The sequence below is a fragment of the Cucurbita pepo genome, chromosome 2 (genome assembly GCF_057944985.1).
Source record: "Cucurbita pepo subsp. pepo isolate OVF chromosome 2, ASM5794498v1, whole genome shotgun sequence".
NCBI classification, from domain to species: domain Eukaryota; kingdom Viridiplantae; phylum Streptophyta; class Magnoliopsida; order Cucurbitales; family Cucurbitaceae; genus Cucurbita; species Cucurbita pepo.
The window spans coordinates 10,187,911-10,207,392 of NC_141799.1; the positions used below are offsets into that span (position 1 = coordinate 10,187,911).

A 19,482-nucleotide genomic window follows, 5' to 3' on the forward strand; every position below is an offset into this window, starting at 1 on the left:
ATAAAATAAAAAGAATATAAACGTTAAAAAGAGAAGGGTATTTATGTCATTTCGCAGGAAAGTGGCAGCAGTAGGGACATCCCATCTATTCCATTTAAGTCCAGTCAGTTTAAAGATTCAAAATCTCGCGATATATCGCACGACCGTCGGCAGACTCGTCGCACGTGCCCCCACGTGACCCTTGCCCTACTCTGCCCCCCCGAACTCTCAATCATCTCGAATTTTTTCTCCACTCTCTCTAATTTTGTATTAAGTTTTACCCCAAATCGGTACTGTTTTCGGCCGGAACAGGCAAAACCCACGACGGCGCCGCTTGTCCGCCGCCGGCAACGGCAGATCTGGGTCCCATCCCAAAGGGGTTGCTGATAATTGGATTGGTGGAGAGTGTATTTTTTTAATGAAGAGGATTGATGGGTTTGTTTTTGGGTATCGTCGTTTAGTGATTTACGCGTTGAAATTGTGGTTTTAAGAAACCCCCAATTAGATAATCTCTGTAACTGGGGATTCTGTGTGTAAAACTTGGAGTGTTTGTCACAGATCGAGAATCCACTATGTAATGCACAGACTCCAGCTGGGACGATACTGGGTCTCACAAGAAAAGAATCATTCATTGCACAAACATCCAATTTCTTTACCTTTTTCTTTCAAATTTTTATGGACTTTCTATTTTTCTTCAATTCATTATTTTTATTCCCTTTATTTCTTGTATATCTAAACCCCCCCCACCTCTTTCTCACTCTCTTCTTCTCTCATAAACACCTGTTTAGGGGTCTACTTCTTGTTCTTATTCCTTTTTTCCATTTGGGTTTTTGATGGCTATGCAAATGGGTGCTTGAGAAACTGAGTTGAAACTTCAAACTCTGTTGAAGTTTGGGGATTTTGTTGTGAGAGTGATGATAGAACTTGAAGGGTTTCTTTAAGATTCTGAGTTCTTTCATTCTTTTCTTTTGATTTCAACTCTAATGGATACCAAAGGCCGACTCATTGCTGGTTCTCACAACAGAAATGAGTTCGTTCTAATCAATGCTGATGAGGTTGCAAGAGTAAGTCATTTTCTTTTGATTTCTACTCAAAATGCTGCATTTTCCACTCAATTTGTGATGTTTCTCGCTTCTTTTGCCTCTGAATCTCTCCTTTTTATGCCCCTCATCTTGTTCATAATCCCAGTGTGGATCTTGATGTTTCAATTGCAGATTGTGGGTGATGAACATTTTTCTTTGATACCCTTTATCATCTGAAGTTTCAATCTTCTATTACATATTTTCTTTGATTATTTGGTGTCTACGTTCTAGGGAAATTCAGCTTCATAGAACAGATCTTGTCTAAGTTTATAGATTTCAGAGCTAGTCAATGCATCCGAGTTATGAAGTTTTGATTCTTATTTTGTGCTGATTTCTCATAGATCCTTCTCAAGTCAGTTAAATGAGTAACCAGTCTAGTTTGTGGAAGAAAGTTGTTCTTGTAAATCCCTTTAATTTTTTTTGGGTTGCAGGTGACATCTGTGAAAGAGTTGAGCGGGCAAATTTGTCAGATCTGTGGGGATGAGGTAGAAGTCACCGTTGATGGAGAGCCATTTGTTGCGTGTAATGAATGTGCCTTTCCAGTTTGTAGACCTTGCTATGAATATGAAAGAAGAGAGGGCAATCAAGCTTGTCCTCAGTGCAAAACTAGATACAAGCGTCTCAAAGGTGAACGAACGATCGAACGAACGAATATAAGTTAAAGTCCATTGATGATACTTCATTCTTTTGACTTACAAAGAATTTATATTGATTCAATTCCAGGTAGTCCTCGGGTTGAAGGCGATGAAGAAGAAGATGATATTGATGATCTTGAGAATGAGTTTGACATTGCAAACAAGGATCCCAACAGTTTATCTGAGGCAATGCTCTATCCTCACCTCGCTGTCGGTCGTGGTTCTCATGCTAATGGTTATGGAAATACGGGTTCCGACCTCGACTCATCCGTTCCGACTGATATCCCTCTCCTCACCTATGGCCAAGAGGTGAATCTCTTCTTCTTTACAGTTATACCATCAACCATTTTCGTTCTCTTTAAATTTTATTAATCTTTGATTGTGCTATTTGATCTGAAGGATGCTGGAATTTCCTCCGATAAGCACGCTCTAATTATTCCTCCTTTTATTAGCCGTGGGAAAAAGGTCCATCCAGTGCCATTCACTGATTCACCCATGTCCGGTAAGCTCGGTGAATTCTTACGCGTAATGAAGTCTGTTAGGAGTGAATCTAGCATCTATCATTGTTTCTTCTGGGTATGTTTATGTTTACTTTGTAGTGACTGATATTTAAACCGTGATGTTGCAGCCAATCCAAGGCCTATGGATCCGAAAAAGGATTTAGCTGTGTATGGATATGGAACTGTTGCGTGGAAGGAACGAATGGAGGACTGGCGGAAGAAACAAAATGAAAGGCTTCAAGTAATTAAGCATGAAGGTGGAGGTGGAAAAGGCGACGACGAGTTCGACGATACAGATTTGCCTATGTATGTCCCTTTCTTAGGCTTATATATATATATTTTAAGATGTGTATGTCTATCTGCTGAAGTATAATTGATTCGAATATCTGCTGAAGTATAGTTTTTAGTCATTGCTAAACGTGCCATTATAAGGGTTCGCAATTTGGAACTCTAGCTACTACTTAAGGCATAATGTCATCGAAATAGTTTGCTTTAGCTTATGGATTTTTTAATATTGTTTGTGTAGGATGGATGAAGGGAGGCAACCACTTTCTCGAAAACTGCCTATCTCCTCGAGCAAGATAAATCCATACAGAATGATAATTGTACTTCGTATTGTCATCCTTTGCCTCTTTTTCCACTATCGTATCCTCCACCCTGTCTACGAGGCGTATGGTCTGTGGTTAACATCAGTAATATGTGAGATATGGTTTGCTGCATCATGGATATTGGATCAGTTTCCGAAATGGTGCCCCATTGTCCGAGAAACTTACCTTGATCGTTTATCGTTAAGGTACATCCCCTGTCTCCTTCTGCTCCGTCCTCGATCTCCCCTTCCCTTTCTCTCCCATATCTTAGTTTTCTTTTGTTACATGTTGGTTCAGATATGAAAAAGATGGCAAGCCATCTGAGTTGGCTTCTATAGACATTTACGTCAGTACGGTGGATCCATTGAAGGAGCCTCCTCTCATCACAGCGAACACCGTCCTGTCTATCCTTGCTGTCGATTATCCGGTAGACAAGGTTTCATGCTACGTTTCAGATGATGGTGCTGCCATGCTTACTTTTGAAGCCCTTTCGGAAACTTCTGAGTTTGCAAGAAAATGGGTTCCTTTCTGCAAGAAGTTCAATATCGAACCTCGAGCCCCAGAGTGGTATTTTGCCCAGAAGGTCGACTATCTGAAAAACAAAGTTGATCCGACGTTCGTCAGGGAACGACGTGCAATGAAGGTTTGAAAATTTTACAAATGCGTGCATGATTGACTTAGTATTGAAATAGTTTCTGGACCTTAAGTTCGACATGGCTTTATGCAGAGGGACTATGAAGAATTTAAAGTTCGAATCAATGGGCTTGTTGCCATGGCTCAAAAAGTTCCCGAAGATGGATGGACAATGCAGGATGGAACTCCATGGCCCGGGAACAACGTCAGGGATCATCCTGGAATGATTCAGGTAAGAGGATGTTTCTTGATCCGATCAGCCATTATACATACTCGGCGTATTGTTTTGTAAGCAATTTCTGTAATTATCTTCTGCAGGTATTTCTTGGTCAAAACGGGGTTCGTGACTTGGAGGGAAATGAATTACCTCGTCTTGTATATGTATCTCGTGAGAAGAGGCCGGGATTCGATCACCACAAGAAAGCCGGTGCCATGAATGCTCTGGTTTATATCTGTCTCTATCTCTCTGTATATAACATTCATTCACCATTTACTAATACATACCATTTGGTTCTTCAAGGTGCGTGTCTCGGCAATCATCTCCAACGCTCCATACATTTTGAATGTCGATTGTGATCACTACATCAACAACAGCAAGGCACTTAGAGAAGCTATGTGCTTCATGATGGACCCAATTTCTGGAAAAAGAATATGCTATGTGCAGTTTCCACAAAGATTTGATGGGATTGATAGGCACGATCGATACTCAAATCGCAACGTTGTATTCTTCGATGTAAGTAAACATTACATATTCTTGGACTCGTATATTCTCGAGAAGATATTCTATCCCCCATCATAACAACCAATGAAATGCTAAGCTCTCTTACGTTATGAACGCGATTTCAGATCAACATGAAAGGATTAGATGGCATTCAAGGGCCGATTTATGTCGGAACTGGGTGTGTCTTCAGGAGGCAAGCTCTTTATGGGTATGATGCCCCTGCCAAGAAGAAAGCACCAAGAAGGACTTGTAATTGTCTGCCAAAATGGTGCTGCTGTTGCTGTGGAACTAGAAAGAAGACTAAACCAAAGACCAGTGATAAAAAGAAGTTAAAGACCAAAGATACGTCGAAGCAGATTCACGCACTTGAAAATATCGAGGAAGGTATTGAAGGTATGTACACGTTTCGAAACTTGAACACGAGCATATTTCAAAAACTTTGCTCACAACATGTGGGTCCAATGCAGGAATAGATAATGAGAAATCATCACTGATGCCCCAAGTTAAGTTTGAGAAGAAGTTTGGGCAATCACCAGCATTCATTGCTTCCACCCTTATGGAAGACGGTGGCGTGCCTGGAGGCGGGACATCTGCTTCGTTGTTGAAAGAAGCCATCCACGTAATCAGTTGTGGTTATGAAGATAAATCCGAGTGGGGTAAAGAGGTATGAAGCCAACTCTCCCGAACTTGAGAAGTGTATCGGTTTTTGAACACGCCTTTAATATTGTTATTTCCTGTATCATTGCAGGTAGGGTGGATCTATGGGTCTGTTACAGAGGATATTTTAACAGGTTTCAAGATGCATTGTCATGGATGGAGATCAGTTTATTGCATTCCTAAAAGGCCAGCATTCAAGGGTTCAGCTCCTATTAACTTGTCCGATCGTCTACACCAAGTTCTTCGGTGGGCTCTTGGATCTGTCGAAATTCTTTTAAGCAGGCACTGCCCAATATGGTACGGATACGGATGTGGTTTGAAATGGCTCGAGCGTTTCTCGTACATAAACTCCGTTGTTTATCCATTGACATCGATTCCATTGATCGCTTATTGTACCCTGCCCGCTGTCTGTCTGCTTACCGGGCAATTTATCGTCCCTGAGGTAACATACTGAGTTTTTGAAAGCGTTCAATTGTTCGTTCCTTTTGTTGGGTTCGTTCTTCGTTCACATGAGTGAGACGTGTTTTTTTGTTTGATGTGCAGCTAAGCAACTATGCGAGTATCATTTTCATGGCCCTTTTCATATCTATAGCAGCAACCGGTATACTAGAAATGCAGTGGGGAGGTGTTGGGATTCACGATTGGTGGAGAAACGAGCAGTTCTGGGTTATCGGTGGTGCATCGTCCCATCTTTTTGCGCTTTTCCAGGGTCTGCTAAAGGTTTTGGCTGGTGTTAACACAAATTTCACGGTCACGTCGAAGGGAGGAGACGATGGGGAGTTTTCGGAGCTTTACCTCTTCAAATGGACATCGTTGTTGGTCCCTCCCTTGACCTTATTGATCATAAACATCATCGGAGTAGTCGTCGGAATTTCAGATGCCATCAACAATGGTTACGACTCATGGGGTCCGCTCATCGGTAAGCTTTTCTTTGCATTCTGGGTTATTGTCCATCTGTATCCATTCCTCAAGGGTTTGATGGGGAAGCAAGACAAGGTACCAACCATTATCATTGTGTGGTCAATTCTTCTATCATCCATCCTGTCACTTTTATGGGTCCGAATCAACCCGTTCCTCGACAAGGGTGGCATTGTATTGGAAGTCTGTGGGTTAAACTGTGACGACTAAGATAATGCCAAAACATACACGAAAATGAACGGTTGAGCGTGGGGACTATAAACTGGTCTCGAACATGCGTCGAATAGAATACGGTAATGGTACTCGTACTGGTACTGGGGCCGAGATTGTGAAGTATGAGTGTGGAGTGAAGAAAGATGAGTTGCAAAAGGGTGCCTGCTTGTCCTGGATTATTATTGTAGATATGGAGGGGATTCGCATATCACACATCATCAAAATATTTGTTGTCTCTGCAAACTTTTTTTTGTCATTCATTCTTTTTTTGTTCTATACAAGGGTTTTTTTTTTTTTTTTTTTTTTTTTTTTTTTTTTTTTTTTTTTTTTTTTGTGTGGAAGAGACTGTAATTTATATATCTTTGTGTCTGTGAAATCCAAGAGAGCACATAAACATAAGAACAAGGGACTTCTTCCTGTTCATCATAAATTTTATCCCTTTCCCAATAAGGGACTTTTCGTTCCCTTTTTGCTGGTTTTCTCGAAGATTATTGTTGTTGTCGTTGTTGTATCCTTTGTTGTTTGTAAATCTCTCTTAGGGTTCTGTTCTTTCTTTGTGGTTTCATTTTTAAGCTCTCCAATTCTGCGTTCTTGTAATCACAATAATTTTGGTTGCCATTTTAATGCAATAATGAAGGACTTCCTTGCACATCCTTTCTTGCACATCCTTTCTCCACTTTTCTTGTTTTATTATTGGTTGAATTAGGAACTCCTCAATTAAAAAATTAACATCTCATACAAAATTTTGATCAATAAGAGATAAGAATAACCCCTCCACTTTCAAACAAAACAAACTTGATCAAAGCTTGATTATAAAATAAGTTTTGATTGAATGGGTCAAGTGTAATATATTTCAACAATAGTTATAGAACAAGTTGGTCGTTTTGTGGGATAACTTTGCCCTCGAGCTCGAGGTTTTAATTGTTTCACATATTTGGTTGACTTTTGCTTTACATGCTCGATAAGGAATGAGTTTGAGTATAACACAAGAATTGCTTGAAAAGTTAGAAATGATGCTCAAATTTTCAAGAGGGAAAGTCTCGACTCAATTTAATTCATAAAAAATCTGCCTTTTATAGTGATTAATGTAACTTTGTTTCTTGAATGTAACTTTGTTTTCCTTTAAGACGAGGATCACTCATTGTAAAAATGTATCCAAATTCAGTCATCGAGTTGAAAAACGAGTTCCTCCCATCCCTTGTTAATGCTTGAAACAAGTTTAAAATTTTATTGTCTACCTTGTCTCTTTATGCATGGACTTGATCAAGTCTACCTTACTTGTCTCTTTATGCATGAACTTGTCAAGTCTACTTTACTTGTCTCTTTATGCATGAATTTGATCAAGTCTACCAAATAGAAAGCAAATCAAGAGGGGTTAGTAGATTAAATCTATAAACAACTTAAAAATGGAAAACAATGAAACTACGGTGAATTACTCTACTATTATATATGCAAACTCTACCAATGACAAATATTCACCCCACGATCTCAATGTTCTATTAACCACTTCAATTTATTCCACAATATTTTCCAATATAGGAATTCCATGTAATCATCTTAAAATACATTAATGAATAGACCCTAATGCTAGAGTATCGTACACCAAAAATCTAAAAAAGACATAAATTGAAATTTAAGTTTATATTAAAAGGTAATTTGAACAACATTTTTTTCAATGTTTACTCAAGTTCATTATTGAGATATACTCAAGTTGATTATTGAGATATCTTTGTTCATATCTATATCTCAAAATTAATTTTGAAGTATATAAGAACCAAATATTCCTATCAAGAATCTCAGTCTAATACTAAATCTCTAGATTTTAGATTAGACAAATACCCTGTTATAACATTAAACTTTAATTTAATTGTTAAAAATTATATATAATATTAAAATTTAAATTTTAGAAATATATATATATATATATTTGTTTTATATAATTTATTATGATTTTTTAAATAATTTTTAATAAAAATTATATTGAAAAATAAATACTTTAAATTGAGGAGGAATCGCCTCAATTCTCCATCATAATTTAACCTAAAATTCTCATTAGAAATCCCACAAAATAAACGAATTATTTACTTTTTGAAGAGAATAGGTGGCCCATCTTCAACCGTGGATATCTCTAATTGAGACATGAAATAGTATTTGGATTCTCCCTCTGGGCTTATGGGCTTCATACTGTTCACTTATGTGAGTATGTATCTTTGACGTGTTCGTAGAACTGCTTCCAACATAGTATGTGAGTATGGGTCTTTCATGTGTTCGAGTCCGTCAACAACATTAGAGTGAGGAGGATATTTGTTATTTGTGTCATTGAGGGTTGGTTCAACAACACGAACTTCCTCGGCAATTAATGTTCATTTCTTTTCATGTTGGATTCTAATTCAAAATTTATAACTATTTTATAAAATTCAAACTTTGGCTTGGGATTCCTTGCTAGCTTAAACTAATTTCTTTCCCTAAGATCGATAAGTTTGATGTTAAAAAATAGGAGTTTTTGCTCCTAAAAAGTTCTTCATTCTTCGTAGAGTGCAACTCTTCTTAACAGGGCATTGTGCCATCTAAATCGAGTTTAGATCCAACAAATGCTGGAAAAGCTTTAACGAAAACAAATTCGAAGAGAAACACATGCTGGAAAAGTTCAATAATCAAACTAGAATTCTTACCAGAAAAATCCAAAAACAAGCACTAAATTTCAAGCTTAAACGCCATTTTCTCACCTCGATTCCAAGCATCCAAACAGATTCCACAGAAGAAAATCATGAACAGAACAAAAACAAAGAACTAAAAAGTTTAAAGAGAAGAGAGTCAGAAATCTCGTGTGGAATAGGTGCAGGCACATCGCAACCAAATCATTCAGCTGCTTTGCTCTCGCACTGAGAATTTCTCATCATTCCCTCGGAAGAAAAATTGACCCAAAACTCTAAAAACCCTAACCCTAAAACAATATCAATTCTACGGACAACGCTCCGAGTCAAGTCCTTTTATATTCGCGCTGCCCTAAAATCACGGTTCGGGTGGGCTTTTATAATGGGCCGCCATTTAGGCCCATTAAAGCTTATTTTGCCAAATAGGCCCAACAAACTTTTTAAAGCTTAGTTGTGGGGCTGGTCACACATTTTGTTTATCTATATATTACAATATCTAGGGTTTCTCATCCGCCTAGTGCAGTTGCAGTAGCCGCAGTTGGAGTAGCACCAGTTGGGGTACGGGTTCCTTCCTTCCTTCTTCCCCTTCTTCTTCGCTCTTTGTTTCTCTCCTTCAACCCTAATTACTGTCTTTGCTTCGGAGATTTGTTATATTGAACTAGTTTGGACTTTGTTCTATGTCGTTGTCTGATTCTCTCGTATCTGGGTTTTTGTGAGAGTGAAGTTATTTGTTTATTTATGTGAAGAACACGTCTCTTTGTTTCTAGCCATTTTCAAATTTTGTTTCTGTCAAGGTTTCTAGGACTCATCTATGTTCCTTTTCTGAACAATCTATAGTTCCATTATTTTGTGCTATCAAGTTTTTGTTTTCTTTTTCTGAAAATGGTGATTTTGTTACCCTTTGGATTTTAAGCGCTGGTTTTAACTTCTATTTCGTTTTCAGCTTACAATAAATTTACTTTGGATTGTTTTGAAGTAATTGTTCCTGTTTGTTTAGGATTTTAACCGGTGGTTTTTACATATTGTTTGTCGTTGATGAAATATAATTCGTATTATTGATTAAATGGTTGTTTCTTATGTGAAGGAAGAAGAGAATGTCTCACAGGAAATTTGAGCATCCAAGGCACGGCTCCCTTGGATTTCTTCCAAGGAAAAGAGCAGCTCGTCACCGCGGAAAAGGTATTATTATTGGGTTTTGACTAGGTTATAACATTCTTAGTGAACATAAGTCTCTCTTGGTAAGAACAACTAATGAGCCATATAACCACACCTTAGCGCTTTGTTCTGTTTAGTTTTTCCATATCTCATCGGTCATTTGTGTTGAGAATTACTCAACATTTGTGTTGTTTTGTTTCAGTTTTCTTTTTGTAATCCGTAGCTGAGTTAACTGTGTTTTGTTTTCCAACCTGCAGTGAAGGCTTTTCCCAAGGATGACGCCAGCAAGCCATGCAGGTTGACTGCCTTTTTGGGTTACAAGGCTGGAATGACACACATTGTCAGAGAGGTCGAGAAGCCAGGATCTAGTATGTATTGCTTTGAATTTACTAATCTATTGAGAGTAGTTCCTTCTTTGCATGAATTTCATTAACTCGTGTTAAGGTTACATCAAGGTCTTACTTTGTGCTTGTTTTCTGTATTTACTCTGTAGAACTTCACAAGAAGGAAACATGTGAGCCTGTGACCATCATTGAGACTCCTCCAATGGTAATTGTTGGTGTTGTTGGATATGTGAAGACCCCACGTGGTCTCCGCACTCTGGGCACTGTATGGGCACAGCATTTGAGTGAGGAATTAAGGAGGAGATTCTATAAGAACTGGTGCAAGTCAAAGAAGAAGGCTTTCACTAAATACTCGAAGCAATATGAAACTGATGAGGGAAAGAAGAGCATCCAGGAGAAGCTTGAGAAGCTTAAGAAATATGCATCTGTGATCCGTGTCTTGGCCCATACTCAGGTAATGTCATGGAAGTGAAAAGAGCTATTATGCTGTATTTATGTACGTTAATGAAACAAAAAGTCAATATTTTTAGAGTCAGTATGTTCATTTATTTTCTCCATTGTTGGTAAATATCAATTCTTATGTTTTTGAATTTGTTGGTTAACTCAAATAGTTCTGCTCATGGGCACCTGATTTCCGTTGAATTGTCAGACTATTGATGAACTATTTCTCTTGCCTTTGTAAATGAACCTGTTTGCTCCTTTTGTTCTCATTTTATTTATCAATTGCAACTGACTGTACTTTGTGATGTTTTATGGTTTATTACTACTTATTTATCAATGTTAATTGGAATTCCTTGTATTGTAGATTACCAAGATGAAGGGATTGAAGCAAAAGAAAGCACACATGATGGAGATCCAGGTCAATGGTGGTACAATTGCTCAGAAGGTGGACTATGCATATGGGTTCTTTGAGAAGCAAGTTCCAGTAGAAGCTGTATTCCAGAAGGATGAGATGATTGACCTTATCGGTGTGACCAAGGGTAAAGGTTATGAAGGTGTTGTCACTCGTTGGGGTGTTACCCGTTTGCCCCGTAAGACTCACAGGGGTCTTAGGAAGGTGGCTTGTATCGGTGCATGGCATCCTGCTAGAGTGTCGTTCACTGTTGCCAGGGCTGGTCAGAATGGATATCACCACCGAACTGAAATGAACAAAAAGATCTACAGAGTTGGAAAGACAGGACAGGAAACACATACCGCTATCACTGAATTTGACAGGTTAAATCTAGTGGAGTCCAAATTTTAATTTAAAATTGTATCTTCCATCTAAAAATGTGGTCTCTTATCCGCTGCACTGTGTTTGAAACAGGACTGAGAAGGAAATTACTCCTATGGGTGGCTTCCCTCACTACGGTATTGTTAAGAGTGACTACTTGATGATCAAGGGAGGCTGTGTTGGACCCAAGAAGAGGGTGATTACCCTTCGTCAATCTCTTCTCAAACAAACTTCCCGTGTGGCTCTTGAAGAGATCAAACTTAAGTTCATTGATACATCCTCCAAGTTTGGTCATGGACGTTTCCAGACTACCCAGGAGAAACAGAAGTTCTATGGTCGTGTCAAGGCCTAAGTTTATTATATCTATCATCCTGGTTCTGGTCATTTATATCGTCCGTGGATTTTTGTTCTTTATTTCTGTTGTTCAAGGATTTCGAGTAGCTGAGGTGTTTTGTTACTGAAACTTAAATTTTGAACTATAGCTTGCTAGTAATCGAACATGATTTCTCTTGCTACCGTGTTGAAATTTCATTTATTATTGTTCTTGTTATTTGAGCTTCTAGCTACTTGCACTCACTGCTGTGGTCTTTTTAAAATTCCAACAATACAACCAATGGAGCTTCTTTTATTTAATTGTCTTTAAAACTGAATTTGAAGTAGATTGTGCTTGTTATATTTGATGCGTTTGAACCCGAAATTGAATTTTCAGTTTTTGGGAAATTGATTTTTCATTTCTAAAACATACAGTATATTAGCTGACCTGAAAATTGGGCACCGATTTGATAGTGATTTCATTGGGCACCGATTTGATAGTGATTTCAAGTGAACTTCGGTCTCACCATCCAAACTGCTCGCTTGTTGTGTAAGGTCGGTCCATTTAGAAAGGGAACAAAGAAGACAGAGGACATTGCAATGCAATTGGTATGGTTCACCAATTTGATTCAACCATGTCAATTCGTTGGATTTGTTTCATTAAAAATGTACATGTGCTTGCTCTCACTCAGGACACATAGGTTTGTAGGGTATTTTGATTTTATCCTTAATAAGTTGAGAGGCTTTGATGATAAAAAAAACATCTATGGAAAACCCAATAGCCATCTTGTTTGTATTTGGTTCAATTTTCCGGCAATCGAAAACTTGGTACCATCTTGAATGATATCATTAATCCATATCCTTTGTATTTTGGATATCTATATAACCATCGACAATTTTAGAGGCGTTGAGGATAAATAAATATTCGTTGTCGTCCAACAGTTAGGATATGTTGCTTTTGCCCAAGAGATTTGGGTTCAATTCTTGGATATGGAAAACATGGTATATTTTTGTACGATATTTAGATTTTATCCTTAATCGTTTGTATTTTATATATATTTATAACCATTGAAAAGTTTAGAGGTGTTGAAGACAAATAAATATCCATTGTCAGTCCAATGGTTAGGATATATGGTTTTCACCCAGGAGGCTCGGGTTTAGTTCTCGACAATGGTAAATTTTTTTACTTTTTTGTAGAGTATTTAGATTTGTCCTTAATCCATATCGTGTGTATTTTAGATATCGAACATCGAGAAGTCTAGAGGCGTTTAGGACAAAGAAATATCCATTGTCGTCCATCGGTTGGATATCTGGCTTTCACCCGAAGAATCGATTTAAATTCCCGGCAATGGAAAACTTGTTATCTTTTTGTAGATATTTAGATTTATCCTTAATACATATCGTGTGTATTTTAGATATCGACCATTGAGAAGTTTAGAGGCGTTGAGGACAAAGAAATATCCATTGTCGTCCAGTGGTTAGGATATTTGGCTTTCACCCAGGAGACCCGGGTTCAATTCCCGGCAATGGAAAACTTTGTAACCTTTTTTGTTGAGTATTTAGATTTATCCTTAATCCATATCGTGTGTATTTTGGATATCGACCATCGAGAAGTTTAGAGGCGTTGAGGACAAAGAAATATCCATTGTCGTCCAGTGGTTAGGATATCTGGCTTTCACCCAGGAGACCCGGGTTCAATTCCCGGCAATGGAAAACTTTGTAACCTTTTTTGTTGAGTATTTAGATTTATCCTTAATCCATATCGTGTGTATTTTGGATATCGACCATCGAGAAGTTTAGAGGCGTTGAGGACAAAGAAATATCCATTGTCGTCTAGTGGTTAGGATATCTGGCTTTCACCCAGGAGACCCGGGTTCAATTCCCGGCAATGGAAAACTTTGTAACCTTTTTTTGTTGAGTATTTAGATTTATCCTTAATTCATATCGTGTATATTTTGGATATCGATCATCGAGAAGTTTAAAGGCGTTAAGGACAAAGAAATATCCATTGTCGTCCAGCGGTTAGGATATCTGGCTTTCACCCAGGAGACCCGGGTTCAATTCCCGGCAATGGAAAACTTGTTATCTTTTTGTATAGTATTTAAATTTATCCTTAATACATATCGTGTGTATTTTAGATATCGACCATTGAGAAGTTTAGAGGCGTTGAGTACAAAGAAATATCCATTGTCGTCCAGTGGTTAGGATATTTGGCTTTCACCCAGGAGACCCGGGTTTAATTCCCGGCAATGGAAAACTTTGTAACCTTTTTTGTTGAGTATTTAGATTTATCCTTAATCCATATCGTGTGTATTTTGGATATCGACCATCGAGAAGTTTAGAGGCGTTGAGGACAAAGAAATATCCATTGTCGTCTAGTGGTTAGGATATCTGGCTTTCACCTAGGAGACCCAGGTTCAATTCCCGGCAATGGAAAACTTTGTAACCTTTTTTTGTTGAGTATTTAGATTTATCCTTAATCCATATCGTGTATATTTTGGATATCGACCATCGAGAAGTTTAAAGGCGTTAAGGACAAAGAAATATCCATTGTCGTCCAGCGGTTAGGATATCTGGCTTTCACCCAGGAGACCCGGGTTCAATTCTCGGCAATGGAAAACTTGTTATCTTTTTGTATAGTATTTAGATTTATCCTTAGTTCTCATTTGTATTTTGGATATCGAGAAGTTTGGAGGTATTGAGGATGACTTTCACCTAGGAGACTCGGATTTAGTTGATATAAAGTGGAATTGATTTCCAACACTAAGCTTAATACAATTAGGAGAAAATAAGACTATATTAAATATAATCATATATTAAAAAAAGAAAAAAAAAAAAGAAAAAAAAAAGAAAAAGAAAAGAGAATTGTATGTCATTAGTGAACTCTTGTTAGGATATGTCATAGGGATTACATAGTGAACATGATTGTATTCAAAATTGTCTATGAGACAATTTTTGTGATTTTGGTGTTGGATCGGTATGGCAACCCTACGGGGTGAATTAGAGTTTTAATGATAAAAGTATTTAAACGTGATTAATTTTTCTAATTATGAAACTTTTTACAAATGAATAGAAGATGATAATTACTCGAACAAAATAATCAAAGTCAAAACGATAATCAGATAAATTACAATAATAATTTTGAAATTAAATAGGGAAGAGTTAGAAAATATGACACCGTAGTTTTATAGTAGTTCGGTCAAACTTAACCTACTCCACTCCCCAAGCGCTTCTTGAGAATTTGAATAAAGAACTTTCTCGACTCTTTCCACGGATTAGAGCCAAACTGTTACACTGCTTTTTTTACGAGTTCAAGAGCAAACTCAATCCTTCAACGGTGCAGGATCAAACCGGTACAAGTATTTATGGTAGTAACACACCACAACTCTCTCAATGAGTAGATTTAAATTTGGAGCGCTCGCAACTATTTCTTCACAATACAATAAAAAATCATAAAATAAAATTGGAAGCTTGGAGAGAGCAACCATAGAGCTTTAGAAAATTGAAGAGGAAGAATATGGAAGTTGTGTGTGAAAAATGTGGGGAAGTAATGGATTTAAATAGAGAAAAGGTGACAAAAGGTAAGAATTAATATTGATCATTGAATTGTGTTAAAAGAGAAATGGAAGGTGGAGATTAAAAATAAATAATAAGAAAGTTTTTCAAATTTATTATTATTATTATTATTTTAAAATATGATAATATAATAATAATATAATATAAAAATGATAAAAATCGATAAAGTAACGATCGAATGACAAATTTAAAATTTATTATATATATAATCATATAATAATATAATAATAATAAAGAGTAATGTGAGTAATGGATAAGTTAAAATTTCAAAATTTATTATAAATATAATAATATAATAATATAATATAGTAATAATAAAAATGGATGTGAGTAACGGTTAGATTGAAATTTATATTATGTATAAATAATTTCATTATTTTAATTTAGGTACTACATCATCACGTCAGGTATGTTGTCTCGACTGTAATTTCTTCGTTTTAGCTCTGATTTGAGTGATTGAAAAGTCGTTGAAATCGTTATTCCCAATTGTGGACAATTAAAAATACTGAAAATGGTTAATAATTAGAAGTTTTTTATCATCCAAACATCACTCAATTAATTAATTAAAATTAATTAATATGGTATTAAGGACCAAAAAGTCAACATTTGGAAGTGTAGCAAACTTAGTTTACAAACACTTCAATAATTGGAATTAAGCATATATGCTGAGACATATTTAGATTTATCCTTAATCCATATCATTTGTATTTTGGATATGGACCATAGAAAAGTTTAGAGGCTTTAAACATAAAGAAATATTCATAGTTGTCAGCTGCTAGGATATTTGGCTTTCACCTAAGAGATCTAGATTCTATTTTTAGCGTGGAAAACTTAGTATCTTTTTGTTGGATGATATTTAGATTTTATCCTTAAATATGTTTGTTTGTTTTGTTTTTTTTTTTTTTTTGAGATATTTGTATAACTATCCAAAAGTTTAGTGGCATTGAGGACAAAAACAAATATTCATTGTCGTCTAGATATTCACTGTCTTCTAGTGTTAGGATATCTAGCTTTCACCAAGGAGACCTAGGTTCAATTTTCGACCATGGAAATCTTGTTATCTTTTTGTAGGATATTTAGATTTTATCCATAATCCATATTGTTTATATTTTGGATATTGAGAAGTTTAGAGGTGTTGAGGATTCAAATTAAAGAAATATCCATTGTCATTATGTGGTTATGTCATTTGGTTTTCACCTACTATACTCTAGTTCAATTCTTGGTAATTGAAAACTTGGTACCATCCGTCTAGTATAGATGCCCCTTCACCCTACTTAGTTCATCATCCCAAGAAATCCCAAGTAATACAAAGCAGTGGTTTCGACTCGATTGGTCTTAATAAAATATGCGTGACAATCTGGTATCTCATCTTTTGGAATTCTCAGTCTGCTCTGTGGTTATTTGGTACAACATGTATGATGTCCTATTTACAAGGACTGATCTTTTGGAATTCTTAGTATGCTCTGTAGTTGTTTGGTACAACACGTGGGCATGGGCTGCAAGAGATGGAGATGGAGGAGGAATGGGATGTAGAGCTATATGCCATAGAAGAAGATGAGCTAGCACTCATGGCGATGATGGGAGATCATATCGATTATGAGAATGATTGGATCGTTGATTCAGGATACTCAAACCACATGACTGGCGATCAGAGGAAATTGCAAGATAAGAAAGAGTACAAAGGAAGTTGTATGGTATGCACAACAAATAACACACAGTTGTCAATTGCTCATTTCGGCAATACGACAATTATGTCTGGCAATAAATCTGATGTAGTGTCACTACATAATGTCTATCATGTACCAGGAATAAAGAAGAATTTGTTGGCTAGCACTCATGGCGATGATGGGAGATCATTCGATTATGAGAATGATTGGATCGTTGATTCAGGATACTCAAACCACATGACTGGCAATCAGAGGAAATTACAAGATAAGAAAGATTACAAAGGAAGTTGTATGGTATGCACAACAAATAACACACAATTGTCAATTGCTCATTTCGGCAATACGACAATCATGCCTGACAATAAATCTGATGTAGTGTCATTACATAATGTCTATCATATGCCAGGAATAAAGAAGAATTTGTTGTCAGTATCACAACTAACAACATCAGGAAACTATGTCTTGTTTGGGCCAGAAGATGTAAAAGTCTGTGAAGATATTAAGATAACAGGAAAGCTGACAATAGAAGAACGAAGAGTGGATTCCGTTTACGTTCTATCTGCAGAGTCTGCCTATGTTGACAAGACTCGGAAGAATGAGACAACAGATCTATGACATGCAAGATTGGGACATGTTGACTACCACAAGTTGAAGTTGATTATGGAAAAATCCATGCTCAAGGGTCTACCTCAACTTGAAGTCAAAACAGATGTTGTTTGTGCTGGATGTCAATATGGTAAAGCTCATCAATTACCATACAAAGAGTCCGGTTTCAAAGTAAAGAAACCATTAGAGTTAATTCACTCTGATTTGTTTGGTCCAGTCAAACAAGCATCGATCAGCAGAATGCCGTATATGGTGACGTTCATTGGCGATTACTTAAGATATGTGTGGATTTTCTTTATGAAAGAAAAGTCTGACATGTCCTCAAAATTTCAAGAATTCAAGATGATGATCGAAAGAGAAGTAGGAGTGAAGATCTGTTGCCTACGTTTAAACAACGGCGGAGAATACACGTCAAATGAGTTCGATCAATATTTACACGAGTGTTGGATACGACGTCAGTTTACATGTGCCAACACGCCACAACAAAATGGTGTAGCAGAAAGAAAGAATCGACATCTTGCAGAAATCTGTCGAAGCATGTTACATGCAAATAATGTTCCAAGAAGATTTTGGGCTGAAGCTATGCGAACAGCTGCCCATGCGATCGACAAGCTTCTCCAGCCAAGGCTAGGGTTTGTCTCACCATTTGAGATACTATGAGACATGAAACCTACAGTTAGCTACTTCCGAGTATTTGGTTGTGTTTGCTATGTATTTGTGCCTGACCATCTACGTAGCAAGTTTGACAAGAAAGCAGTCAAGTGCATATTTGTTGGATATGACAATCAATGGAAAGGGTGGAAGTGTTGTGATCCAACAAGTGGAAAGTACTATACATCAAAAGATGTAGTTTTCGATGAAGCATCTTCATGGTGGTCCTTAGAGAAGAAAGACTTACCCAATTCAAACAAAATCGAAGAAATTTTACAGCAGAAGATGGGGAGCAAACTACGTACATTCATTTAAATGTTGATGTGCCTGAAGATCCAAGTGACATTGATGTTGACGAACAAAAAGTGATTCAATCAAGAGAATCTGATAAAAATGAAACGACACATCAACAACTTAAGCGATCAAATAGAATCCAAAGGTCAAATCCTAAGTATGCAAACACAACTATTGTAGAAGATGGAGATAATAAGTCAGAGACATGAAGAAGCTTGGCAGAAAGCGATGAAGGAAGAATACGAATGACCAAGTAGCAAATGTGTTTACAAAAGAGCTAACATGAGAGCTTTCGTTGTTAGCTCAACATGGTGTAACGAATGAGGACTAGTGCTGAGGGGGAGTGTTAAAATATCATCACTAGCCCAATAGAGTTAAACGCAACCTTGTATGTTACGAAAATGATTTAGAAATTTTAGGAATAAATTTAGGAAGATGATTTAGGAATTTTAGGAATAAATTTAGGAAAATGATTTACATACTTTAGGAAACACGTTGAGAAATTTTAAAGTAGTGGTTATCTCTTCACCCTACGTTCATCATCCCAAGAAATCCCAAGCAATACAAAGCAGTGGGTTTGACAGAGTTTAAATCTCTTCTCGATTGGTCTTAATAAAGTGTGCGAGTGTTTCCCACAGAGAGTTGTGTTCAACATTGAGGACAAAGAAATATAGACGCGTTGAGGACAAAGCAATATCCATTTTTGTCTAGCGGTTAGGATATTTGGCTTTCACTCAAAATGCTCGGGTTCAATTCTTGGTAATGAAAAACCTAGTATCAATATTTTGATTTTTTTCCTTAATCAATCTCGTTTGTATTTTGGATATCTATATAACCACCGAGAAAGAAGTTTAGAGGCATTGAGAATAAAGAAATATCCATTGTTGTTGTCCAGCGAGTTCTCTGCAATAAAACTGTATAATCATCCAGAAGTTTAGAGGTGTTAAGGACAAAGAAATATCGTTCTCTGCAATGGAACTGTATAATCATCAAGAAGTTTAGAGGTGTTAAGGACAAAGAAATATCCATTGTCGTTCTACAGTCAGGATATCCCAAGAGACCCGAGTTTAATTCTCGACAATGGA

General features: G+C 36.9%; 2 protein-coding genes and 6 non-coding genes across 8 annotated transcripts; all 8 read left to right on the forward strand.

The window, feature by feature from the left end:
- The first annotated feature begins 346 nt into the window (after positions 1-346).
- On the forward strand, positions 347-6,574 carry LOC111787831 (cellulose synthase A catalytic subunit 2 [UDP-forming]). Its single transcript, XM_023667890.2, has 14 exons — positions 347-1,043; positions 1,493-1,688; positions 1,785-2,005; positions 2,096-2,198; positions 2,325-2,502; positions 2,723-2,989; positions 3,081-3,426; positions 3,511-3,648; positions 3,735-3,860; positions 3,937-4,149; positions 4,263-4,530; positions 4,605-4,801; positions 4,886-5,236; positions 5,338-6,574. Exons 1-14 carry the CDS (start codon positions 963-965, stop codon positions 5,920-5,922), a joined length of 3,270 nt encoding a protein of 1,089 aa, XP_023523658.1. The 5' UTR covers positions 347-962; the 3' UTR covers positions 5,923-6,574.
- A 2,450-nt stretch (positions 6,575-9,024) lies between these two features.
- LOC111788820 (large ribosomal subunit protein uL3) lies at positions 9,025-11,841 on the forward strand. The gene is made up of 6 exons (XM_023669352.2): positions 9,025-9,137; positions 9,664-9,758; positions 9,992-10,102; positions 10,228-10,532; positions 10,884-11,293; positions 11,385-11,841. The coding sequence occupies exons 2-6, from the start codon at positions 9,674-9,676 to the stop codon at positions 11,641-11,643; spliced, it is 1,170 nt and encodes a 389-aa protein (XP_023525120.1). The 5' UTR covers positions 9,025-9,137; positions 9,664-9,673; the 3' UTR covers positions 11,644-11,841.
- Positions 11,842-13,063: 1,222 nt separating this feature from the next.
- TRNAE-UUC (transfer RNA glutamic acid (anticodon UUC)) lies at positions 13,064-13,135 on the forward strand. Its single transcript has one exon. It is a non-coding gene; the product is annotated as a tRNA-Glu (tRNA).
- A 109-nt stretch (positions 13,136-13,244) lies between these two features.
- TRNAE-UUC (transfer RNA glutamic acid (anticodon UUC)) lies at positions 13,245-13,316 on the forward strand. Its single transcript has one exon. It is a non-coding gene; the product is annotated as a tRNA-Glu (tRNA).
- A 109-nt stretch (positions 13,317-13,425) lies between these two features.
- TRNAE-UUC (transfer RNA glutamic acid (anticodon UUC)) lies at positions 13,426-13,497 on the forward strand. The gene has a single exon. It is a non-coding gene; the product is annotated as a tRNA-Glu (tRNA).
- A 110-nt stretch (positions 13,498-13,607) lies between these two features.
- On the forward strand, positions 13,608-13,679 carry TRNAE-UUC (transfer RNA glutamic acid (anticodon UUC)). Its single transcript has one exon. It is a non-coding gene; the product is annotated as a tRNA-Glu (tRNA).
- Positions 13,680-13,786: 107 nt separating this feature from the next.
- On the forward strand, positions 13,787-13,858 carry TRNAE-UUC (transfer RNA glutamic acid (anticodon UUC)). Its single transcript has one exon. It is a non-coding gene; the product is annotated as a tRNA-Glu (tRNA).
- Positions 13,859-14,149: 291 nt separating this feature from the next.
- Positions 14,150-14,221, forward strand: TRNAE-UUC (transfer RNA glutamic acid (anticodon UUC)). The gene has a single exon. It is a non-coding gene; the product is annotated as a tRNA-Glu (tRNA).
- Positions 14,222-19,482: the final 5,261 nt, after the last annotated feature.